Source organism: Mustelus asterias, chromosome 23 (genome assembly GCF_964213995.1).
Source record: "Mustelus asterias chromosome 23, sMusAst1.hap1.1, whole genome shotgun sequence".
In the NCBI taxonomy this organism is placed as follows: domain Eukaryota; kingdom Metazoa; phylum Chordata; class Chondrichthyes; order Carcharhiniformes; family Triakidae; genus Mustelus; species Mustelus asterias.
Window position 1 is genome coordinate 53,150,184 of NC_135823.1, and position 27,212 is coordinate 53,177,395.

General features: G+C 39.5%; 1 protein-coding gene across 2 annotated transcripts in view; it reads right to left on the reverse strand.

Annotated features, from left to right (window-relative positions):
* The window catches only part of prkar1b (protein kinase, cAMP-dependent, regulatory, type I, beta), a 162,329-nt gene that overhangs the window by 33,021 nt on the left and 102,096 nt on the right, over positions 1 to 27,212 (reverse strand). For both annotated transcript variants that reach the window (XM_078240640.1, XM_078240641.1), the window contains exons 6-9: positions 25,195 to 25,241; positions 17,690 to 17,848; positions 10,163 to 10,223; positions 5,173 to 5,294 (exon numbers count right to left, since the gene is read on the reverse strand). In XM_078240640.1, coding sequence (XP_078096766.1) covers positions 5,173 to 5,294; positions 10,163 to 10,223; positions 17,690 to 17,848; positions 25,195 to 25,241 — 389 coding nt within the window. The remainder of the gene's footprint in view (positions 1 to 5,172; positions 5,295 to 10,162; positions 10,224 to 17,689; positions 17,849 to 25,194; positions 25,242 to 27,212) is intronic.

Sequence of the window (27,212 nt, forward strand, 5' to 3'; positions counted from 1 at the left end):
TGCTGGGCAACTGTTCCTCACCTGAACAAGCAAGTACTCCCCTAACATCTTTTGTGTCCTCAGGGCATCCAAAAGTGCTCCAAAAACCCAGCAATTATTTCTGAAAAGTCACCACTGTTTTTTATGAAAGCAGTTACTAAGAAATGACATAGATTATGTAAATACATTTAGGTTAGACACTTAGAAATACCTTCACGAAATAAGACTAGCTATCCAAGACAACTCCCCTAACCAAGGGCAATTAAGGATGTGTAAGTTTTAGGGCAAATCCTCCATGATTAAAAAACCCAGGGATAAGGAAAATGGCCGACTGGCTGTCAGGAACCTTTACAGCCACATGAACATGCAAGAGGCTGGGAATAACGAGAAGGTCGAGACAGGGATAATCTAATCAGCAGGAAACAAAGGAGAAACCATGGCCAGCAGACAAGGAGTAAATAGCCCAGCAGCAAAACGATGAGAACAAAGATCATTCCATCCACAGACAACATCAATGACTCAGCTCGCTGATGGGATTCCAATCAGGATGACTCAGAGAACATTTAAAAGACATTAAAATGTCAATTAAGGGCGGTCCCGACAGTTCCGGCCCTTTTTGTTCCAGTCAATCGAAACTATCAATGATTGAAACTGTTTTGTGTGAGAGAATCACTGGTTCAGGTTTTAAAAAGGGACAAGCAAGCTCTGGTTCTCTCTCTTTTCTCTTCGGACCAGCATGGCTCCTCTCTCCACTCTCTTCTCCTGTTCCTGGCTGCCTCTCGTTCATCTCCAGCACGCAGCCCGAAGCCCACTGAGCAATTTAAACTAGGATTGTGAGTATCCTCCGGTAATTCGCGAAGTTCCCGAGATCATCATAGTGGATGAGGCTTTGGGGAAAGGGGGGGCTTTTGCATGCACCTTTCATAGTTTAAGACACTGGTAAACTTGTGTAAAGTAAGCATTCTCGTTGTGTCCGTTTTAGTATTCCTTCCATAGCTATAGTCTTATAGAGCATAAGGCATTGTGTGTTGTTTTCCTGGTGTTTGGTGATCTTGACCTTGATGTTTTAACAAATATATATATATATATCTTTGACTTCCATTGGAGTCCGTTTTGATCTTTTCAATTTTTCACCAACGATCTCTGACCAAGTCACAATATTAAATATCCCTTACCATAATTCCGGAGTCTAGATCTGAGGGTACCCTGGGCGCTTCGAAACCACCCACTCAGGAAGGGCTGCCAGGTAGTGGATTGGCAGCAGTTTCCTTTTCTCTCTCTTGGGAGCGCTACTCTAGTGAAGTAGACGCAAGGTGGCCGTTGTTCCATCGGCGAGAGAGAGAATCACTCGGGCATTGGTGGGGTTTGGGTAACGGAGAACCAAACCTAAAATAAGCCCAGTGGAGTTAAAAAGAGGGATCCCGCACAGATGGACACTAAGTGGTTGCCTTGCCAGCAACAACCGCAGTCCATGGCTGAATGAAAGAAATATACAGAAGAATGAAAAGGCACAAAAGGTTTCAACAGTGACGCCAATGACTCTATTAATAAAGCATAATTTCTTCTGGCCGAGGGAGATCTGCTAGAATTCCCGTTTCAAGTATCAACTTCGCACAGTGGATTTCATTGCTGAATTACACATTTGTGGAATCAAACTCCAATCTATGATTTGTGCCCAGCTATCTAGGCAGTGTTGATGAATGCTGGATAACCATGCTGTGATTCTTTGGATGACATATTAAGCTATTGGCTCCACTGGTTCAGGTGAATGTTCGGCAATTGAAGTACTCCACAAGGCTCAGAAAAAGGCACTGAACTAGGGATAGACATACTTCTGCAATCTCAAACTTGTTTACATGCCAGTTGCTCCTATCCTGAGGAAGAGGTTAGTTGAGAAGATGGAAGTTAACTCAAATTTATACCGTAACATTGAGCCACAGCTTTATCAGCTGGGACATTAACAATTGCTGCTGAAGTAAATTCAATGGAATGAGCTGATGACTAATTAATCATTTTATATGACCAAGATATAGCACCCATCAGATCATAACGATAGTGGCATTCTGCAAAAATTTGTGATTATCCATGAAGCAGAATCACATTATCAAAATAAAATTTACATCTGCAAGAAGGAGAAATCTTGGCTTGCTAACAGTGATCCTGGAAATTGAATGCAAGAAATTTCACATAGTATGAAAGTATTAACCAACTAGTCTTTGGGGAATACTACATCTGCTCTGCTATTTTGATTATTTCCTTGCAGGGGAATATCCTCAGTCCTAAGACCCAAGATGAGACAGAATTTGATTTTTTTTAAGTAAACTTGTTTGGCATTTGAAGCATATAACATCTAACATAGTGTTGTTTAGACACTTTTAAAGGTGAGATCTTATGAAGGCACAGGATAGAATCAATAGTTTAAAGCAATCTAAAATAAGGTTTACTATTTGTTAGTCTGGGCATTCAATGAAAATTACCAAGACAAGTGAAAATACAAAAATATCTAGTGGCCAGATATCATAAACATGTAATAGGGAAGTAGTGGCACACCTGACCCAGTAAACATAAATATCTTCACCATAGTGGTGCAATATATTTTAGCCACATGTTTTCTACAGGACCACAAAGAAGAATACACAATGAATCCTCCAAAAATCAAACTCTAGACCTCAGGGGACAATGAAGACTCCTGACTCTTCTTCAGAGTTGTACATACTCAAAATGTTAACTCTGTTTCTCTCTCCACAGATGCTGCCAGGCCTGCTGAGTTTTTCCAGCATTTTCTGTTTTTACTCCTGACACTTCAATGTCTAAAACCAATCTGGACTACCCTGGCACGAAACATAGCAGAAAGCCTCGTGGTTATGTAGAATTTGTGTTTTGATATCCCAGCACATATCCAGCTGTTCACTTTGGTCAGATTGAGGCTTCTACCTACCTCTCCATTGGGAAAAGCCATAGAGCTAAGCAAGAGAAACTAGGTTGAACCAAGAGATTTCATCAGTCAGAAGGTGTCATAGCTGAAGCAATTGCCGTGGAACCTGGAGTTGCAGGAAGTACCTCAAAAGTGGTAGAAAATGTTGTTCTGCCTTACAACCCAATGCAAAGGTCAAAACGGAACCATTTTGGAGCCCATTGTGAGCTTCAGCTTTAGAGCCAGTGACAATAAAAAAAATCACGAGAAATCTCAAGAGAAATGTATCCAAGGATTATGTGGCACAATTGGCACAGCTGCACCAAGGGATTTCCTAAATGTATGTCCAAGGCCATGGAAATATTTCGCCTAAATTGCTTCAACCCACACAATTCCATCTTTGACCACAAGATAGAGCTAGGTGTTGTCCGAGCTGTGCTGATTAGACACCAGTTTGGATGACTGATTCTGAAATTGTTCATCACTATTCATCTATTCCTGGGAAAGCAAAGTGTGGTGCTGAAGTACACGGAATACTGGGTGTACCCTACTCATCATGCCATCCGGTCACATAATGGGTGGCAAATGAGTCACCTTTACATGTGGAAGGAACCAGCTAAAACTGGATGCATCTGTCAGGATCTCTCAAGAAATTTTCACCTAGATAGACATGGATGTCTTGCAAAGCAGATCTTAGAATCATAGAAATGATTCTATGTAGATCTGTTTCATAAATGCTTACAGGAAAAGCACAGAAGACAGTGGTAATAGCCAGGCTCCATGGAAGATTTAGCACTATTATTGTTTCTTCTCTGCCCAAAATTTCCGTAAGTGCTTTTCAAGTTTTACTGATCAATCTTGTCAGAAATATATATTAGAGATCATGCTGGGCAAACAACAAAACATTCTACTTTAAAGGTTTGAGGCAAGTGAACCCTACATGTATTTCACTTGATATCACAAACAGAATCAAGTTTAAAATTTAAAGCACTATAGGATGGTTACAGCATAGAAGCAAGTCATTTGGCCCATCAAATTTTCACTGTTTTTCATGTAAGCCTCAATTTCAAAAGGTAGCCCATTAGATCACAGGGTTACTAAAGCCAAGCTTAACTTTGCTCTCAACCAATATATCCCCAGCAGGGGTCACTAAGTAATGATCACAGAATAACGGCTGGATTTTAAGCCCTCCCCCGCACCCGACATGTTTTTGGCAGAGGGGAGGGGGACATGTAAAATATGATAGGTGGTTAGCCCACTGTCTTCCCACCCACCTCTGACATGGTCCCCATAATACAACAGGCAGGTAGGGGCTGAAATCGACAACCTGCCTGCCATTTAGAAAAAACTCATTAATGGACAATTGAGTTTAACAAGCCAATTTGTCCAAATATTACACTGCACCTGCTATCTGAGTGGGCAGGTAGGCCAAGAGTAAGAAGTTTGCCTCTTCACCATCTGGACTGAAAAAGCGGTATATATTTTGAGGGTATATCCTGTGTCCATCATCCCCCCCCCCCCCACCAAAAAAAGATGATATGACCACCCCTCCCCTCGATGTGCCTCCCTGTGCCTGGTCTCCAAAACACATCCTCCCAACCCTCTTCCCTCGAGTGCTTGATCCCTTACTATCCCAAAAGCCCAAACATAACTTAGTCCAGGATCCATTGCTCTTCTTCCCGTGGTGCTGCCCGCAGGCTTATTTACGCTTACTACTCAGTGCTGCCGATCAGTCAGACTGGCAAGTAACATGCATTTCTGTAAAATTCAGTCCTCAGACAGGCCAATTCATCTCCTCAAGTCTGCAGCACCAGTATTTCTCCACATGAACACCTAGTGTAATCCCATTCTCTCACTTGATCCCCATAAAATTTAATTTTTTTTCTTCATAAAGCAATTATCTTCCTGTCAAAAGAATTGACGGATTGGGCTTCAACAGTTTGGAGCTGAGAATTTTACTTTCATACCATCCTCTGCAAACAATTTTTGTAGTCTTTGCTTAAATTTCTTTAGTGATGTTTGTAACTTTGTGCCCATTCATCACCATCTTGCTGTTCTCACTTTTATCTTATTATTACCCTTCATAATCTTCAAGACCTTCATCAGGTCACCTTTTAACCATTTCGATTCTAATGAAAAAAGCTTGAAGTTTGCAGAAACTAATTTGAAATTAGCCTCCTCAGGATTAACTGACATTATTTACAGAACATAATACTGCTTCTCAACTGGGTTGCTGTTGAAGCAATAAGTGCTTTGTACAGCTCATCCTAAAATATTACCTCAGTGATAATGAAGAAGTCATCGCCTGGTTCACCCTGGACCACAATTTTCTCCCCATCTTCAAACTGGACAGGTTCCAGTGCATCAGCCACTGTCAAACGCTCCCATTTGTCCAATGATTCTACAAAGTGAAAAAAAAACCCTCATCATTTACTCTGGTAAATGTATCTTGTGGATATATTTCTTATGTTCATTCGCTGCAGGTTTTTGTCATTGCACAGTTTTGGATGATGGATGGGTTGGATGGGGATAGGGAGTGCAAGGGAAGACAGGTAAGCTACATCATCATGTTCAATAATCAGACTTTAAGGAAGTGTAATGTTCACTTTTTTTTCAATTATAGTTTCTTGCCTACATAACAATCATCCCACTTCAAAGCTTGTAATTCAAAGTATGAGAAATAGTTAGGAATTAGAAAGGTGTGATATGGCATTACATAAATGCAGTTTTTCTTTCCTCTGATGCTTAATGGATAAACATTGCACTTACTGAAAGGGAAATCCACTACCGTAGATCACAGCTAAGTTAACCTAGTGTATAGGATGACCTAGGTAATAAAAAGGCCTGATTTTTTTAGCCACCCCAAAAAAAATCACATGCTTGCATATATTCGGCATATAACTCAACTCCCTTTTCAGTGACAACATACATTAGTAGTCAGCCTCAATCTTTTACAGCACAAGTGATTATTTTACTTACTGGTACCTTGTAGCAGGGTACAAGGGATCAAGTAGGCAATATGAGCTGTGTTGTGAAAAATGCATGAGAGTTTAAGACACACCCACACAGAACAGACCCTGTGTGGCAAACAAAGATGGTGACCACCCACACTCATGCCTGTGGTTCAGCGTATAAGCCGGCTCCCACTTTTGGAGGGATTTTTGAAAGCTTCAGATGGTGACTTATATGCTGACATTTACAGTAATTATTAAGCATTGCCAATTAAAATCATATATACAGAATCTTTTATCAGTTTTATTTGTGAATGACGTGATTATACAAGGTAGATAAATTAAATTAATTTTGAATTTTGCCATTGCCCAGTTTTCACTGGAAATCTGACTCAGTAATATCTTTGGAAAAAGTTTAATCTTTCTGGGAAAGTCAGGCAGTTGGATAAAACACATCTGCCAAAACGCTTACATTGTTAACAGAAAGATTCAAACAAACTTACATTCTGTTAAAATCTGAGAATTGCTCTCGGTGTCAAAAATCCACCTATCATACCAAAACAAGAGCTGTGGCTGCTGGAAATTCCATTTCACCTAACATACCAGCTTGCCACTGTATGATGGAAGACAACAGAGATGTTTCAAAGAGGTCAGTAAGCAAAAGACTTTCAAATGTGGGAAGGGATGCACCATCATAGACACTATGAGGATATGGACAGCACAGTGGTTAGCACAGTGCCAGGGACCCAGGTTCAATTCTGGCCTCGGTGACCGTGTGGAGTTTGCACTTTCTCCCCGTGTCTGTGTGGGTTTACTCAGGGTGCTCCGATTTCCTCCCATAGTCCAAAGATGTGCAGGTTAGGTTGATTGGCCATGCTAAATTGACTCTAGTGTCAGGGGGATTAGCAGGGTAAATGTGGTGGGATATGGGAATAGGCCCTGGGTGGGATTGTGGTCGGTACAGAATCGATGGGCCGAATGGCCTCCTTCTGTAGGGATTCTATGAACTGTGGCCGACAGATGTGTAACTTGAAGGAACAAGTTATATTACAGCTTCCTGATGCAAAGGATAGAACATAGAACATTATAGCGCAGTATAGGTCCTTCGGCCCTCGATGTTGCACCGACCTGTGAAACCAATCTAAAGCCCATCTAACCTACACTATTCCAATATCATCCATATGTTTATCCAATGACCATTTAAATGCCCTTAAATAGTGCCTATGATAATTCAGAACTGATTATAGGAAAATCTAGCACATTAAAAAGATTAAGTACCTGCTGCACAGTACCTATTTAAGTATAAATTTGGCTTAATTGGAGCCACTTTCACTTCCAAGTCAAGTTATAGGTTCAAGGCATATCAACAAGGCTGACATTTAAGTACAATACTGAAAACAAGTGTTCTACAGACATTGAACAGAGCGGTGACCTGCATGTTCTGCTGGTTTTAGTAGAACTTAAAGAGCAGAAAATTTTCATCACCTTGATCATTTGTACCTTAATGGACACCACTGAAAAAAGATTAGCTGGTCATTCGTTTCATTATTTTTGGGGTACTTTGTCTGGTCTACAATTACTGATGAATTGTCTACTTAACAATAGTCACTCACTTCAAAAAATTAATTATATGTGAAGAACTTTACAACATTTTGTGAAAAATGGGATACAGCACTATATAAATTAAAGTCCTTCTTATGTAAAAATTCTTAGATGGAAACCCAAAGTTGATCATTTTAGTTTAATTGCTTAACCTCAAGAAGGTTTCAAAAATTGCTATATTTCTACTATTCTATGATTTTGACAATGAATGAATGATTTTGACTAATCTTCACTATGACAATAAATGAGTTCACATTCTATGGTTGGTGACAACTAGCTATCTAAATTATCTGCTAACTTCCCAGGCTTGGTTCATAGTCAATATTGTCTTGGAATTATATCTACCAATGACAGAGCGATTTTCTATGACAATGAGATGCAAGATTGGGGGATAGGACATAGCACACGGACAGTGCTTTATCATTAGTTAGAAGGCCATGAAGGGCTCATTAAGGGCAGGGACAATTGGGACACTGATGGCCTGAAAAGAGCCATGGCAGCAGTGAGCTCCAGGAGGACATAGATAGATTGGTGAACCATAGTAGTAACAGTATGAATGGTAACAACTGGCTGGAGGCAGACAAGAGTTGCACAAAACTGGATGGCATTTGGGAGCCAGCAAACAGTTATTGAAAAAATGAAAGTAGAGATGCATTCTAAGTAAAGAATAGGTTTTCTCAATTCTGTCAATTGGCTAAAATGAGGCGTAACCAAAATCCGATATATAAATAAATTTTGACCAAACTTCATAACTTAAATACAGATTATTACTTTGAAAGAAATCACCATGTCAAGAATGGGAAGGAATCACAAATGAAACATTTTAAATGGGCTGTGGAAAGGAATCTTTTTCTTTTACAAGATTAACAGTCAAGCTCAATGTGCTTTGTCTGGAAACCAAGGAACATTTCAACCACCTTGATTCAATTTTAAACACCACTATCCATGTCAGCAACGTCAGAGCTCTGCTCCAGCAGAATGGCTGGGAGACAAGCAGCCTTGCTTATGAGAGCAGCCATAGCTCTCATGTAAAGTGGCAGCAGGTTTTCCAGCATGGACAAGAAGTTCAATCATGGAGGCAGCAAGCAGACAGAAAAAGACCTGCTGAAGTAGGATCACCTTCAAATAATGAAATTCAAATGGATGTTTTTAGTATGGACCTTTAGCTACAAATTAAAAATACAGCACTGAAACAGCAGCAAATACACATCCACCTGATGGGAACAAGCTTAGGCATAGATCTAACAAGCTCCAGGACACAGGGGGGAATTTTCACATCCTGCCTGCCATGGGAATCAGTGGGCTGTGGGGGCGGACCATGCAAAGGTCCGTTGACCTCGGGCAGGATTTTCTGGTTTTGGGTAATCGGGGCCGGTAAATCCCCACCCCAGAGTGCGACACCTCCAAGATTGAAACTCCTTCTCAGTATGCCTAGTAACATCACAACCTGGCGTTATTATATGTTCACACTCCATGCTGAGATTTTTCATAGGAATTGAGATCTACTTGACAATTTTCAATAGACTGTTCACCCCACAAACCAAACTGAATATCAAAATAATGAGATAGATGTTAATACTAATACACATAAATCCAATGATACTAATTCAAAATGCATTCATACTAGAGTTCATCTTGGCTGGCAACATCCTTGATAGCAAAAATGTACCGTGGATATTAAAACCTACGATAAATGCTCCCACCTTTACTGATGACTAATTAATTATGGATAGTGTTTGGCAGAGAAAAATAAAGTTTTTGCTTTTGTGAACCTTTTCATAATATTTATAGCACACAACCTTCAAGCACTAAACCAGATATGCATGCATTTTTCAAAGAAAAACCTGAATAATGTATTTCAATTTTCAAAAACTACAGAACCATGATCAGAAAGTTAAGTAGAAGGCAAACTTAATAAAAATGAAAATATCTAATAGGAGATAGTTACTCAATGCCAATTTGAAGATGTAGGTTTGTCAATTATGATTACTTTTTACATTCCCTGTACCTTAGATACTACAACGTTATTACAATGCTGAAGAATCAATGTTTTGTGGCAGTGTATATTTTTCCTCTCTAATGGAATTTGCATTCTGCTAATGATAACTGATCACTGAGAATTACACCCTTGTTTTAGTTATAACTGAAGGACAAAAACAAGACCAAGATTCATGGTTATCTAAACAATCAGAAAAACATAACCTTGAGCAATAAGTTAAATGGATTTTAACAAACTATAAAAACATTAAAAGGAGGAATGCTAAACCGCTCAACTCTGCAATATTAGTTTTCTTAGCCCAAGAAGACACACAAAAGGGTATCATGCTCCTTGGGAATAAATTCTCATGTCTTAATCAGACTGTGACTAAACATTTCAGTTTGTTTCATGGACTAATTTATTACACCATCCTTCTTTCCAGTTGCCCACATATGAAATCAGTAGAAGTATAACTATTTGTATTAAACAGCAATGTATTAGATCTTTGCAGGATAGAACTCAGACACAGAATTCCACTGAAGGTAGTCAGTGTGTGAGGAGTTCCCAAATGTCAACCACTTCACATTCTTTGTGTGTTGTGCTGCAGGGGCTACTTGAGGTCAGCTACAGGATAGTGTTTTTTGGCCCAAGAGTAAAAGACTTAAGTATGAACAAAGACTGACACCAGGCAAACTATATGTGTGGCAATAACCAGCATTAACAGAGTTGACAACTGACCCAAAATGGAGACTTTGCTCAAGAATTCCTCATACATCTTCCGCTTTCTCAGTGTGCTACCCTGATCAAAAAGAAAGGAAATATGAAAGTTAGTGGATTTGATTTGTTTCAGCAGCTGATACTTATTTTCTTTTGCGTAGTTAAAACCTATCTATCTGCTATCTAGCATATAAGCCTTGGGCAAGAACTTTGGCAAAAAGGGAAGACATGCCAATATGTATTTCAAACATGACAAAAGAAAACGATAGATTCCTCTGGATAAACGTCCACCCAATTTAGCATTATCCACTGTGTTATAACACAACTTTACAATGGAGTTCATTCAAACATCATAACCTGAAAATAGTCAGTCAATTACAGCTAATTTCTTATTTCAATTTATTTCACATTCATTCTTATCTACACAAAAAAATTAGAACTCAGTTGTGTGCAAAGGATATGCGATGTACACACATCAGATTATTAATCATGAATTAAAACTCATGTAGGACTTCTTCAAAACCACAGGTTTGTGGTTTCCGTAGAAAAAGGGACTGAATTATAGAATGAAAGCTCCCCCCAAACAGTGAAATCCCTCAGAATGCTAAAAGATAAAACTGAATTTGATTTATTTACTCACTGTAATTGGTCCCAATCATAGGCAATTGAAAACCCTATATAAATTATAAATAAGAGTTCTGGTTTTCCATTTTCACACAAAAACAGAAGGAATCACAGAATACAATCCCCAAAAATACCTGGAATCCCATGTGATAAAAACAGAATTTGGCTTCCTAGTCACCATAAACCAGCAGCCCTCCTAACCTTTAATTGCATATTTGAACAATTACACTCATTCATACAGGTCAGCAAATCTTCCCAAAACAATAGATAGAGATGATTCTACAAGGTTCACTGATTCTAAGCCACCTTTACTTGCCAACTGCATAAAGTACGGAATGTCATCAGGGACTGTTTTTAAGGCTAAAAGAGTATACTAAAGGGTCACAGCACTGACATTTTAAATTTTATGAGACCTGACAGGTTATACTCTTCCTTTGAACCTGAATACCCTAAAGTTATTCTACATACTCTTGTGTGTATACATGGTTATTATTAAGGTTTCAGTATTGCTCTCTGCCTGGGGGAGGGCCAGAGAAGAGAGGCACTACAAAAACATGGCGGGAGATAATTTTGATCCAAAATTATATGGCAAAAGAAAATGATGTGCTAGCAAACTATATTATTTTTAATAAGTTAAATGTGATGTCATAAATAATTTAGTCAGGAAGAAAATCTCCAAATATTATTCTGGTTTTTAAAAAAAAATGATCATGGCAGTTTCAGTATTTAATTACATTTGTAGTTGCATATTTAGAGTTTCAAGGAAATGAAAGCAAATAATAAATTTTACAACCGCTGTTGCATTTTAGTACATGTAACATCATGTACAGAATTCATTTTAAATGCACAGAGTAATTCAGTCATATAATTGTTGTATGGTGTTTAAGTTCTTCTCTTACCATCCCTTTCCTTCCTATTTTTAGGCTCCACACCATCTGGCCCACTAATGCAAGTAACCTCTCCCCAAAGCCTTCACTAATGACATTCTGAGCCTGCACCAGGAATTAAATGAAAATGGTCTAAAAACAATTATTATTCCAATTCTTTCATAAAGGGGGCAGCTAACAACCAAGATAGGGAACTTGGCTAAGTCACAGATCAAACGTGTGTGTAATAGCATTTAGTTCTATGCCACCAGCACCCCTATCAATGCCTCAACTGCCTCTGTGCTGTAAGACTGCTCATCTGTCATTCAGTTTTGGGTGATTCAGTTTCCTCCAGCTGAATGCTGGGAAGGCTGAATTCATCATCTTGACTCACACCACAAATTCCACTCCCTTACCACTAATTTCACCCACGCCCAGCGACTATCTCAGGCTGCTCACAATCTTGGTGACCTGTGCAGCCAGAAGTTCAAACTCCAAACCCTATCCATCACAAAGATCACATACTTTCACTTCAATAACATTACAAAACCTTTATCTTCCGACTCAATTACTCCAACACTCCCTTTGCTGGTTTCCCATCCTCCACCCTCCAATCATTCCAACTTCTCTAAAGCATGGTGTTCCACACCAAGTCCTACTTGTTCACCATTTTCATCTGTGCTGATCTACATTGGTTCCCCAAACCCTAAAGTTCCAAACAGGAATAATATTGGGCTAAAAACATTAACCCTGTTTCTCACTCCACAGATGCTGCCAAACCTGAGTTTCTCTAGCACTTGATTTTTATTTCAGTTTTCCAGTATCCAGAATATTTTGCTTTTATTTTACATAAATTTAAAAGTTTTTGTTGTCTTTAATTCCCTGCACAGCTTAATCTAATCCCTTTTCTGCAAATTCCCTTGCCCCCCCCCTCGCCCCCCCCCCCCCCCCCCCCCCCCCCAAATCCATACTCCTTTCCCCCTCCCGCCTCCGTCTATCCATTGATTTCGGCATTGTGCGTATCTTTCTTCCACTTGGGTCCAATATAAGGAATTCTTTCCTTAAACCTCTCTCTCATTGCAAATTCTATCCCTTTCATTGAATCATAGAACCATATCTTTCAGCCCATCGAGTCCACATGGACACATTAGAAACACCTGAACTCCCACCTAATTTCATCTGCCAGCACTTGGCCCAAAGCCCTGAATGTTATGACGTGCCAAGTATTCATCCAGATACTTTTTATAGGATGTGAGGCAACCCGCCTCTACCACCATCCCAGGCAGCACATTCCGGACCATCACCACCCTTTGGGTAAAAGATTCTTCCTCACATCCCCCCTAAACCTCCTGCCGCTCACCTTGAACCTATGTCCCCTCGTGACTGACCCTTCAGCTGACGGGAAAAGCTGCTCCCTATCCATTTTGTCCATGTCTCTCATAATCTTGTGCACCACAATCAGGTTGCCTCTTAGTCTTCTCTGCTCCAATGAAAACAACCCAAGCTTACGCAACCTCTCTTCATAACTTAAATTTTCCATCCCAGGCAGCATCCTGGTGAATCTCCTCTGGACCCCTTCAAGTGCAATCACATCCTTCCGATAATGTGGCGACCAGAACTACACACAGTACTCCAGCTGTGGCCTCACCAAAGTTCTATACAACTCCAACATGACTTCCCTGCTTTTGCAATCTATGCCTCGATTGATAAAGGCAAGTGTCCCATATGCCTTTTTCACCACCCTACTAACATGCCCTTCAACTATCAGAGATCTGTGGACAATCACGCTAAGGTCCCTTTGTTCCACAGAACTTGCTAGTGTCCTATCATTTATTGAGTATTTTCTTTTCAAATTACTTCTTCCAAAGTACATCACCTCACACTTTTCAGAGTTAAATTCCATCTGCCACTTATTGCCCATTTGACCATTCTGTCTATATCTCCTTGCAACCCAAGACACTCCGCCTCACTGTTAACCACCCGTCCAATCTTTGCTTCATCTGCAAACTTATTAATTCTACCCCCCACATGGTCAATGTCAGTTTTACAAAATGACGAATAATAGGGGGCCCAACACAGATCCCTATGGTACATCATTGAACACTGGCTTCCAGTCATTAAAGCAGCCTTCTGTCACCACCCTCTGTCTCCCACAGCTGAGTTAATTTTGAATCCACTATCAAATTACCCTATATCCCATGTGAATTTATCTTCTTTACAAGTCTCCCATGTGGGACTTTGTTAAAGACTTTGCTGAAATCCATATAATCTACATCGACTGCACTTCCCTCATCTACTCACCTGGTCACCTCCTCAAAAAATTCAATCTAATTTGTTAGGCATGACCTACTTCTGACGAAACCATGCTGACTATCCCTGATTAAGCTTTGCCTTTCCAAGTGGAGATAGATGCTCTCCTTCAGAATTTTCTCTAATATTTTCTCTACCACTGACGTGAGACTGACTGGTCTGTAGTTCCCTGGTGTTTCTCTACAACTCTTCTTAAATAGTGGAACCACATTAGCTGTTCTCCAGTCATCTGCCACCTCCCATGTGGCCTGAGAGGAATTGAAAATTTGGGTCAGAGCCCCTGTAATCTCCTCCCTTGCCTCCCACAGCAGCCTAGAGCACAATTCATCTGGACCTGGAGATTTATCCACATTTAAGGCTGCCCACACCTCCAATGCCTTGTCCTTTCCTATGTCAATTTGCTCAAGAACTTCACAGTCTCTCTCCCTGAATTCCATACCATCGTCCTCATTCTCTTGGGTGAAGATGGTTGCAAAATATTCATTCAACACTCTACCAATATCCTTTGGCTCCACCACAGATTGCCCCTTTGGTCCCTACCCTTTCCCTTGTTATCCTCTTCCCAATGATATACTTATAGAATATCTTGGGATTTTCCCTACTTTTACCAGCCAGAGCTTTCTCATATCCTCTCTTTGCATTCCTAATTGCTTTCGTTAGCTCCACCCTGCACTTTCTATACCTCACTATTGCCTCCACTGATTTGCTCCTCTTGTACTTTTTAAAAGCCTTCCTTTTCCTCCTCATTGTATCCTGAATATCTCTTTCACCAAGATTTCAATTGTATCCTGTCCCTTATATTCTCCTTTCTAAGTTTGCTATTAGGTTTCCATACACACACCTGTGTATGGAAACAGGTGTATTACATTTGGATGGTTTTTATGTTGTAGCACCCACCAGTTCCCGTTGTCATGCCTCAATGTTCAATGCGGTCCATCATAGCAGTATAGGCGATTTTAGAATAATTATAGAGTTATACATGAGCAACGTGTATATGATTTAACTTTAGAGTCAGAGATTTACAGCATGGAAACAGGCCCTTCAGCCCAACTTGTCCATGCCACCCCTTTTTTAAAAAAAAACCCTAATCTAATCCCATTTGCCAGCATTTGGCCCATTTATAGAGATCTTTATTTCATGTCAAGGCACATAGGAAAGTGGTTAGAATTCAGCATCTTATTAAATTTTTCCTGGTTACAAACTTGAATATTCTTGTTACCACATCCTTCATCTTCACAAAATTACTTTTGGCTATCTCTATCCTTCTTCTAATCCAAGCATCGCACCTACCATCTTCTGTTACCATTTGTCCTAAATATACAAACTTATCGACTAGTTTCAGTGTTTCATCCATGTCCGTCTTCAACTTCCAACATACTCCTTATTTCTTGAGGAGGCACTAATTCGGTTACAATTGTACGCATTGGAGTTTAGCAGAGTGAGGGGTTCTCATAGAAACTTATAAAATTCTAACAGGGTTAGACAGGGTAGATTCAGAAAGTGTGCTCCCAATGGTGGGGGAGTCCAGAATTAGAGGTCATAGTTTAAGAATAAGGGGTAAACCTTTTAGAACTGAGGTGTTTGCAGAGTGGCAATTCTAGAGATATAAACACATTAGTACTTAACTTTAACCTGACTTCAGCAGTGGCCGCCATACTATCAGGAAATTAAAGCAAGATCTTGTTTTATTTAAGAATTTCTGATTTAAAAAGGTGAAAAATAAAAATGAGTTTGGACTTAAGATGCGATGGATATCATCCAACATTTCACTCCTGATGGGGAACTTCCAGGAGAGCATATCATGAATTCTGGTACACTTAAATGAATGGCTGGAAGTCTGTCCATAAAGTGTGCTCCAAGTTCCAATATGCATTCCTGACTGATGAGATCCTCTGTCAAGAGTGCAAAAGTAGAAAGTTATCCCTATAATGATGGCATTTACATTTTTGAGAATACTATACAATACTATAAGAGTAATTGATACCTTTTAATTCCACAAGGTTTCTTTTTTGTGAAATAATGAAGAAAATGAAAAAATGTCCTGGTGTATTCGCCATTAAATTTTAATTATTGCGCCTCTTAATGAGTAGATTGAATGAACGGTGAAGTGAACATACGAATCACTTGTTTTAAAAAAAATCATTTGAGATAATGCATAAAGCAATTTAATAACAAATGAAAAAAGATTAGTAACTGCATCCTGAAGTTTACTTTTATATTCCCTCAAGATACATCAATCAAGTTTTTCATCTCTGGATTAAAGCCCACAGAATGAGAATGTAAGACATTTTCCAGTGTGCTCTGCTTCAACCTTACCTTGCAAATGTTTGGGCTGAAACATATTCACATTTGAAATCTGATGCTATTGCTAAAGGAGTTTTTTTTTCTCTCTTCACTTGAATAAGGATTTATTTAACCGAGGTAGAAAAAGTTAACTTGTGCCAAATCCTCTCAACTTTCTTTCTGTAATTTTCTACTAGAAAGTAAAATAAAGAAGCTCAAAATTCTTGCTAACCAGTTTTTCTTCCCCCTCCCCTTTTGTGCTAAATACTCCACCTTTCGCCTTTGAAGCTGGGTCAAGATTTGTAATTTACCCTTTAAAATCTTCCAAGCACAAACTAGCATGTGATCATTAAGTTGTATTGAAAACTGGTGCACCCAGTAACCTGTCACCAAATTATCAAGGGGGAAAAGTATCACTGAAAATAATCAACTTTTTAAAATTAATATTACAAATCAATGGCTATTATACGTTGTCAGAAGCAAGAGCCATTCTCTGAACATTAACAATGATGATCATTCTTAGTACTAAAAAGCAGTCCATAGCAATGGCCCTCTTTTATTTCATCAAGTGACAATATATGTTATTTTGATACCTACCCATAACAACATTATGGTCTGGTGGAAGGAAATGATTATATAAAAGTGAAAAATCTAAAACTACACTGAAGACAGGCAGGAGTCTTGCCCAAGAGTGCAACAATAATTCTTCATGGTCAAACTCAATTGTAATTTATTTCAGAGTTTATGCTGAATTTAGAAGGTGCTCACTTCTATTTTTAACAATAGAACATTACACAATAGATTTTTCAAAAAGTAATTTTTAGATAAAAACCAAGCAAACTCATTTCTGATTATTTAACTGTCCGTTCAATTTTTTTATAATGAGATTTTTTTTCTATTTATGATGTCCACAGAATAATTTGAGCACTCTCGCCACTTCCATTTATGTCGCCGGATCTTATGGTCACGCCAACAGCACACCCCCGCCGAAGATTTCCCGGCAGCGAGGGGTGCGATCAACAGGAAACGTCATTGACAACGGCAGGACCATCATAAGCCACCACCATGAAGCTGCATATCACCTCCCGCTGCTGCAAAGGGAGAGTAAAATCCTGCCCTATATTTTATATTAGTATTAACCAATCATGTTCCTTTTTATACCTTATTATTTTGATGTGCACAAATAATTTTGTTCGAATAACGATGAATGCAATTGTAAGATTAGTTGTTGGACTTTTTCTAAATGAACAAATAATAAAACAAATCCAAAACATTCCGTAGTAATGCAAAATTCTAAACTGGTTAAAGGTTTACATGTTTCAGGAATTCACTGAGAATAATGTTCAAATGGTTTATTCACAAAACTTTTTAAACTTTCAGTTTCAGGCTGAAAGGATTTTTATAAAATCAATTGAACCCTGAAACTGTGGCGAAATGGAAAATGACAATGTAATTTAAGACTGACCATTAGAATGCGCCTGTAGCTGTCCCTGTCAATTCCCCACAGCTTGAGGTCTGTCTTGGCCTTGACAGTTGCTGCTCTTGGTGTGCCATAGATCAGAGCAAGCTCTCCAAAACTGCCTCCTTCTCCAATGTTTGTAACCCATTCTCCGTTTACATAGACCTGTTCAATAAAACAACGTACGTCAATGTGGAGATCTAAGTTTGTTCTTTTCTTCTCTTTCAGTCAAATATATTCCCTCTTCCAATATTCTTTGTTGTGAAAAAAATTAACAACATACCAATGGTTTTGTCAAACACTACAATGAAACAACCTACTTTGTGGGTACAATTTCAAGCCTGGGTACACAAGGATACCATTAGCTTTTTAAATTTCAAGCTCCCATGGTTTTGGAATTCATTATTTTGTGTAGTGCTCAACATGTGTAGAATCAACAAACAGAACTATCACAATTCTTTTAAAATCAGAATTATCGAAGTCTTTTGAGCTGATCCTCTTTAATTCCTTTTCTAGTAATCAATATTTAAAACATAATTGGAAAGTAGGAGGAATACAATGCTCTTATAATTACATATCACATCAAATATTTTGTGTAGAATGTTTTGAGCCCTTGCCACTGTCAGGCCCATGTTCACAAGTAAGAAAATCTTTAGCAAGCTACCTGAGACAGGTAAAACAAGAAGTTTTTAGAAGTAATCAAGTTTCATCTCTTGGACAAACTATTACTTGATTTTTAAAATTAGATACTTGGGTGACTGTTGTCTAGGAGAGACAATTTATAATTTGGATCTCTGCCTCTCGACAGAGTGTGGAGATGCCGGTGTTGGACTGGGGTAAGCACAGTAAGATAAGTGTACAGTGAGTGACACAGTGTAAGTGTCTCGACAGAGTAACATCATCAAATCTAAAGGAGTTTGTGTTCCTGCTGGCTACCTAGGGTGTCCTCAATCAAATCAACTATATGGACTTAAGGCATCAAGTACCTTAAGAGAACCATAATTGCTTCTGCAGAAATTATTCAATTCCTAGCAGGTGATCTATAACATCAGGGGCATCAATGATAACTTTGTTACCAAATACAAAGGGCCACATTTTATGTATAGACCACTGCTAAACTGGAAACGGAAAAATTATGAATCATGCCTGAGTAAATAAGTAAATGCACTACCCTTGTCATACTGAGCAATATGGATTAGAAAGGCCCTAGGTTCAATCCATGGTCTGCACTGGGATCATTAGTGCCCAGCCTTGAACAGAGCTGGGGTCAAAGTTGGCCTTAGGCTGTGCATAAGAAAAAAAAGGTGAGTTTTTCCATTCTGCTTGCAATTAAGTGAGTACTTCTGAAGGAGCATGCGAGTCAGATCAGTCATGATCTCATTGAATGGTGGAGCAGAATTGATGGGCCAAATGGCTATTTCTGCTCCTATGTTTTATGGAATGAACGAATGGTCCTAAGTTTCACTTTTCTCTGTCAATCCACAGGCTTTTAAAACCAAAAATTTAGTGTGGCTGAATCAGTATTTACTCGATTTATTTCTGTTTTTCTCCTGCTCTTTTCAAATGTTTCCATGGACTTTGGCACTTTGGATTGCTAAAATTAAAAAAGGTACATCTCTTATTAACATATTCGTACCTATTTTATATAATTTTGAGGTGGTGAAGAGGATTTGTGGCTGAAGGGAACAGCTCACTCATTATCAATGCTAGATCGCCTGGAATTGCCTCAGCTCAGTGCAGTCTATGTACAAAACCATCAGGAGCAGGAGTAGGCCACTCAGCCTGCTCTAACATTCAATAAGATCATAGCCGAATGACCTGCTCCTATTTTCTAAGTTTCTATGATTCAATAACTTCACTTTTTCACTCCCCTCCCCAGAACCCTTGACTATCAAAACTCTGTCTAACTCTGCCTTGCATATATTCAATGACCTCACCTCCACTCTTCAATGGGGAAGGGAATTCCATTGATTAATAACTCTGAGAGAAGAAATTCCTCTTCATCTCCCTCTTAGTAGGGAGACCTTTCATTCTGAAACTATGCCCCAGTTCTAGATTCCCCTATGAGTTGGAATATCTGTTCAACATTTACCTTATCATATTCTGAATGACCTTGATGTTTCAATTAAATCATTTCTCATTCTTCTAAACTCCAATGACTATATGCCCAACCTGCTCAATCTTTCCTCTTATTCCAGGAATCAGCCTAGTGAACGTTCACTGAACTGCTTTCAATGCAGTGTGTCCCTCCTTAAGGAAGCTGATCAAAACTGTACATAATAACTCCTCATTTAAAGTTGTGGCTATGTTCCCGAAATCTGGACTTAAACAAGTTAAACAGCAAGTGAATCGTGGATTCCTAAAGAAATAAATGATAATGCTAGAATTAGGTTCCTTGGACATTTGTTGCCCAGAAGAACCTAAAGTCAAAGTTTTGAAGTAAAATTTCATTTACTTGTCACAAGTAGGTTTACATTAACACCACACTGAAGTTATTGTGAAAATTTGTGCACAGATTCCTGTGCACAGCATGTGCATTCCTAGCTGGAATAGCATGCAAAATAAGGGCGGCACGGTAGCACAGTGGTTAGCACTGCTGCTTCACAGCTCCAGGGACCTGGGTTCGATTCCCGGCTTGGGTCACTGTCTGTGTGGAGTTTGCACATTTTCCTTGTGTCTGAGTGGGTTTCCTCCGGGTGCTCCGGTTTCTTCCCACAGTCCAAAGATGTGCGGGTTAGGTTGATTGGCCATGTTAAAATTGCCCCTTAGGTGTCCTGAGATGCGCAGGTTAGAGGGATTAGTGGGTAAAATATGTAGGGATATGGGAGGAGGGTCTGGGTGGGATTGTGGTCGGTGCAGACTCGATGGGCCTCTTTCTGTACTGTAGGGTTTCTATGATTTCTATGATAAAGCACTGAATATCACAAAAATACTGTATAAATTCAAATTAGATAACACTAAATCACCCATACAAACCCTGAGTAGTGCATCTTCTACGTCTCATGTGAGAATGGATTGTTCTTACATTTTCAGGGAATTTGTGTTATTCTGTAAAGGCGGCTGTTCTGTGCGTGTACGCGCATGTGGTTTCGTTACACTGGGGAAAGGTTAATAGAGACAACTGGTCTGTGGTGGTTGATAGATAAAAGGAGTAAAAGGTGCTAAAAGCATGCATTTGTAATAAGAGACCATAGTGATATGGATTTTTAAGTAAATCGGTTAGGTTTATAAATTTGAATTAGGATACTGATAGGGACAGCTTTTCAGCTGTTAAATTTCAAAGGGAGGGGACTTTTGCAACTTACAAAGGTTTCATAAGTAAAGTGGAGGCAATAGGAAAACATGGAAGATTTTCATATTTTGGAAACGTTTCTTTTTATTCATTCAAGGGATGTGCACTTTCCTGGCTAGGTCAGCATTTATTGCCCATCCATAATTGCCCTGAGAGGGTGGTGGTGAACTGCTGCAGTCCAAGTGATGAAGGCACATTCACAATGCTGTTAGGGAAGGAGTTCCAGGATTTTCACCCTGTGTCAGTAAAGGAACGGCGATGGGATAGTGGGTGGCTTGGAGGGGAACTTCTAAGTGGCAGTGTTCCCATGCATCTGCTGCCCTTGTTCTTCTAGATGTTAGTGGTCGTGGGTTTGGAAAATGCTGCCTAAGCGGTGAGTTTCGCAGTACATCTTGTAGATGGAATACATTGCTGCTACTGCACATCAGTGGTAGAGGGAGTGAATGTTTGTGAATAGGGTGCTAGTCAACTGGGCAACTTTGTCCCACCCAAGAGAATGAGGATAAAGGTATGGAATTCAGCGAGAGAGACTACGAGGTTCTTGAGCAAATTGACAGAGAGAGTGACAAGGTATTGGAGGTGTTGGCAGGTTTAAAAGTGGACAAATCTCGAGGTACAGATAAATTGTGTCCCAGGCTGCTGTGGGAGGCAAGGGAGGAGATTGCAGGGGCTCTGACCCAAATTTTGAAATCTTCTCAGACCACAGGACTGGAGAACAGCTAATGTAGTTCTGCTCCTTAAGAAGGGTTGTAGAAATAAGCCAGGGAACTACAGACCAGTGAATCTCACGTCAGCGGTAGGGAAACTATCTTCACTTGGACAGGCAAGGTTTGATCAGGATAGTCACAGAATCCCTACAGTGCAGGAGGCCATTTTTGGCCAATGGAATCTGCACCAACTCTCCAACAGAGCATCTTATCCAGGCCCTATCCCCGTAACCCCACATATTTACCCCACTAATTCCCCTAACCTATACATCTTGGGATACTAAAGGGACAATTTAGCATGGCCAATCCACCTAACCTGTACGTCTTTGGGCTGCGGAGGAAACTGAAGTGCTTACAGGAAACCCACACAGACACAGGGAGAATGTGCAAACACAGTTACTCAAGGCTGGAATTGAAATTGGGTCCCTGGTGCTGTGAGGCAGCAGTGCTAACCACTGTGCCACCGTGCAACCCTATGGCAGTGCGCCACCCTAGTCAGCATAGCTTTATCAAAGGGGATCACGCCTAACAAATTTGATTGAATTTTTTGAGGAGGTGACCAGGTGTGTAGATGAAGGTATTGTGGCTGATGTATTTAAATGAATTTCAGCCAAACCTTTGGCAATGTCCCATGTGGGAGACTTATAAAGAAAGCAAATGCACATGGGGTACAGGGTAATTTGATAAGGTGAATTCAAAATTGGCATAGTTGTGCGAGACAGAGGATGATGACAGAAGGCTGCTTTAATGACAGGAAGCCAATGTCCAGTGGCATACCACAGGGATCTGTGCTGGGTCCCCCATTATTTGTCATTTATATCAACTATGTAGGGGATAGGATTAGTAGGTTTGCGGATGACACAAAGAATGGCCGGGTGGTTAACAGTGAGGTAGAGTGTCTTGGGCTACAGGAAGATATAGACAGGATGGTCAAATGGGCAGATAAGTGACAGACAGAATTTAACCCTGAAAAGTGAGTGGTGATACACTTTGGAAGGAGTAATTTGACAAGGAAGTATTCAATAAATGACATGGCACTCGGAAGTTCTGAGGAACGAAGTGACCTTGGGGTGTTTGTCCATAGTCGCACATTAATGAGGTGGTGAAAAAGACATATGGGACTCTTGCCTTTTCCGATCATGGCATAGATTACAAAAGCAGGGAGGTCATATTGGAGTTGCATTGAACTTTGGTGAGGCTACAGCTGGAGTACTGTGTAGTTCTGGTCGCCACATTATAGGAAGGATGTGATTGCACTGGAAGGGGTACAGAGGAGATTCACTAGGATGTTGCTTGGGATGAAAGTTATGAAGAGAAATTGGATAGGCTTGGGTTGTTTTTGCTGGAGCAAAGAAGACTAAGAGGCGACCTGATTGAGGTGTACAAGATTATGAGGGGCATGGACAGGGTGGATAAGGAGCAGCTGTTCCCTTAGTTGAAAGGTCAGTCATGTGGGGGCAAAAGTTCAAGGTGAGGGACTGGAGTTTAGGGGGAATATGCCCGGCTATTTCCCACTCTTATTTCCCCCTGTCTGTGTGTGTCTCTCTCTCTCTCTCCTTTTCCCCTGCCTGTGTGTGTTTCTCTCTATTCTTTCCCACTCTACCTGACTCTCTCTCTCCCCTTTCCCACTGCAATACACAGAAAACGTTTTTTTTAAATCCCAAAAATAGAGATGATTCAATTTGAAGTGTGAATTTGAGAAGAGCTAATCATTTTGAGTACCATCAAATTTGTGGAGTCTTCGGACTTTGAAATGTGATTGACTCTTACATTTCAAGCAGGCTGACGAAACAGTTGCAAAAACAAATGAGCTTTAAATATTTCCTGACCGTGAGTTGGTATTTCATTTATTTATTCAGCATAGATATCAAACGCTCTATTCAAAGTAATGTTTTTGTATTTTATTCTCCAATGAACAGAGGTCAAGCTTTAAAATTTCTGATCAAGCAGTGCAATGTACTCAAGGAGGACCAATGAATGTCATATCTGGATCTGCAACTGAAGATTTGCATTTTAGTTTTTAATTTTTGCAAGTGAAGACCTTGTAGAATTGTTATTTTGTAAATATATAACTAAAAGCTTTTCCAATTCCAAAACAAATCTCAAAATACTTTGTCAATTTATATGGCTAGCCCCGTAATTAAAAATATTCCACCACTTAATATGTATTTTAATTCAAAGTAATTGCAAATTCCACACTTGAATAAATTGGAAACAACTGCACGAGAACAAGGGAAGCAAGAAAAGCATATCCAATGTTGGGATATATTAAAACATCAGTATGAGTTGCAATACCGAGGTAATCCTACCACTTTGTACATCACTGGTGTGATTGTATAGAATTTGTAAAATTCTGGCCACCAGAGTACAGAAATAAAATTGCTGCTATTGCAATGATACAAAAGAGAGCAATTAGGATGGCGGAGTGGATGGAAGGATTGGATCAGGAGGAGCAATTATGTAAATTGAGCATTTTCTCACGAGAAAAGAGAAGGTTGAGAGGGGATAAGATTGCTCTTTTCAAGATTCCAAAAGAACAAGATAATGTGGAACATGAAAGCTGTTTCACCTAGTCCAGAATTGTAGAACTAGAGGATTTAGCCTTTGAAGAGGGTGAATTCTAAGCAGAATCTGCAGAAACATTTTGGTGATCACTCTATGGAACAGAGGTTCCAGGGAGGCAGTAGAAGCAGATAGTATTGATGAATTCAAATGCAAATTACACAGATTTTCAAAGAAAATATTTTGCGATATATAATTTGATCTTTGGCAAGTATAGTATGCTTGAGGAACATGGAACTCAAACTTATGATCACAAAGCTTTCCACCACTGGGATTTCCCTTTCCTCATGTCTGGGTCTGTTGTAGACTAATTGCTGAGACTGATTCTCGTAATTAGTCAGCAACTCCATCATTGAAATATCATGCAATTACCAGGATTAGGTGAAAAATTAGATAGGCTGTGGTCTCATTTAGTCTAATAATTGCAGAATTATATAAAAATACTTTACTAAAGTTACTGTGTAGTAAGTGCACAAAGTACTTGAACATTACACTAACTACTGAAGATTACAGTAATTAGCTTTATAATAAATAAGATTAACTTGCAACTCTATGGACTTTATTATAAAGCATACAAAAAGGCCAGTCCCATCTCATACTAGCTAACCTCATTTCAAACAATTCAATAGCAAATAAAGCACCTGGAACAAATGGCCTCAGGGGCTATGTTGTGGCTTCAACAGACACTGATGTGAGCTACAGCAAGTGATTAGATGTTAAATTGTTTCCTTGCACAGAATCATGAACCCATCAATGGATTATCCTGACCCAACAGGTGCAGTTTGTGTAGTGAAGATCGGCTCTGTGGAGGTCCATATTGCCTTCAGGCATTTACCAATGGCAATAAAGTACCAATGCTTTACATACATATGTATTCATCTACATCTCTTTTCCTCACCTTAAAAAACACAACAAAACCAAGAGGATTTAAAAGCATTTTGACCACTTACATCAACTTCACCTTGGTCGATTACATAGAAGTTGTCACCCTCATCACCTGATAACAGAAAATGTAACATTTTTATTTTAAAATAAATTCAGACAAAAGTTTAAATCAACAATTTTCTTCACAATGCACTGCACCTTGGGATGTTTTAGTTATGTCAAAAGAGTACATGTATTAACAAGCTGAAGAATTTGACATGCATTAAAGATATCTTAAGACCCCTTCCTTATCTGAAGCAAAAATTCTCTTTTCTCAAGTTTCAGAGATAAATTATTTTCTTGACATGAAAACCAAAGAGTCTGAAAAGGCTTAGCAAGCCCCTACTCAAGTTCACAGTCCCTGCGAGCTTTCAAAGGTAGAGCTCTATAGTTGTCAGATTTGTTAAGACTTTAGATGTCCAGTTTAATCCACCCTCCACTTAGCCTCATCTTTAATAGTCAATCTTCAAGTACTAGTACTTTGTTTAGTGGCTAAGTCACAAGGCCACTTTTCCTTTCCAGTTCCCCTTAGACTAAAAGCTCATGACATCTATTTAACCTTACATCCCAAAGTTTCCAAATGAGTCTAGATTTCCATCACTTAAACATGCAAGACTTTAGGCTATTTTTGTCAGCAGAAAATTAGGTTGTTGTATACAACAGAATACAGCAAAATATATCTACTTTTCTTGCTTAAATTAATGGAAAAATTACACTTTATCATCTTAAATTGCTTCCACATAAAGGTTGGGATAGTATGTTGAAAGTGGTAGAATTTTGAATAAAATGTGTATTTTGCTTTTTAATCAGTGTTGATCTAATTTACATCCTGTTAAAATGCGAAGTGTTACACTCTGATGCCAGCAAAGCATTTACAAATTGTGCACAAAATCTCCCACAGCGGCAGCAAGTTGAGGTATTTGGTCAGTAGACTTTGTAGGTTACTCATGTCAGTTACAAAATGATTCACAAGGCAGTGTAATCAGATGTGCACATATAAATTAGTAAGATCAGAGGAATGAAAGCTCATTGTGAAAAGTTCACGTTCAAAACACTGGGAAAGTATTCTGATGGCTATTAGATGAATGGAAATGTCCTAGCTCTTCTGGGCGGTAGATTACATGGGCTTGGTAGGTGCTGAAAAAGCCTTGGCTAATTACTGCAGTGCATTTCCCCAATTGCAGATCACGTACACTATAACCATGCTGCAGTGGTGGAGGGAGTGAATGTTTAAGGCAGTGAATAAAACATCAATTAAATAGTTTTTTCTCCTGGATTGTGTCAAGCTTCTTGACTGTTATGGAAGCTGCACTCATCCATTGGAGCTGTACCCATCCATTGGACCTTCACTCACCCAAACAAGTGGAAGGTATTCCATCACATTCCTGACTTGTAGCTTGGAGATGTGGTCGGAATTTGGGAGTCTAGAGGTGAGTCACTTGCGACAGAATACCCAACATCTGACCTGCTCTTATAATACAATATTTATGTGGCTGATCCAGTTTCTGGTCAATGGTGAGCCCGGGATATTGAAAGTGAAGGATTCAATGAAAACTCCCACCCAAATTACATTCAGCGCTTTTTCCAAGTGGTGCTCTTTCCAAGTGATGTTCAATATGTAATTGAACGACAAGGGAAGGCAGTCAGACTCACTTCTGTTGGAAAGATGGTCACTGTCTGGTACATTTGCATGTCATGAATGTCACTTGCCACTTATAAAGCCAAGTCTGAATGCTGTCCAGGTGTTGTCACATGCAGCCACATATTGTTTCAGCAACTGAGGAGGTGCAATTGCAACTGAATACTGTGTAAATCATCAACAAACATCTCCCCTTTCGACCTTGGAGGGAAGGTCATTGACAAAGCAGTGCAAGAACTTAGACACTACCCTGATGAATTGGAGTCCTGGGGCTGAGGTGATTAGCACCAACAACCACAAATCATCTTCCTTTGTGCTGGTTATACCAGCTAATGGAGAGTCTTCCACCCTATTCCCATTCATTTCAATTTTACTAGGGTCATAGTACAAGTACACTTAGGCATA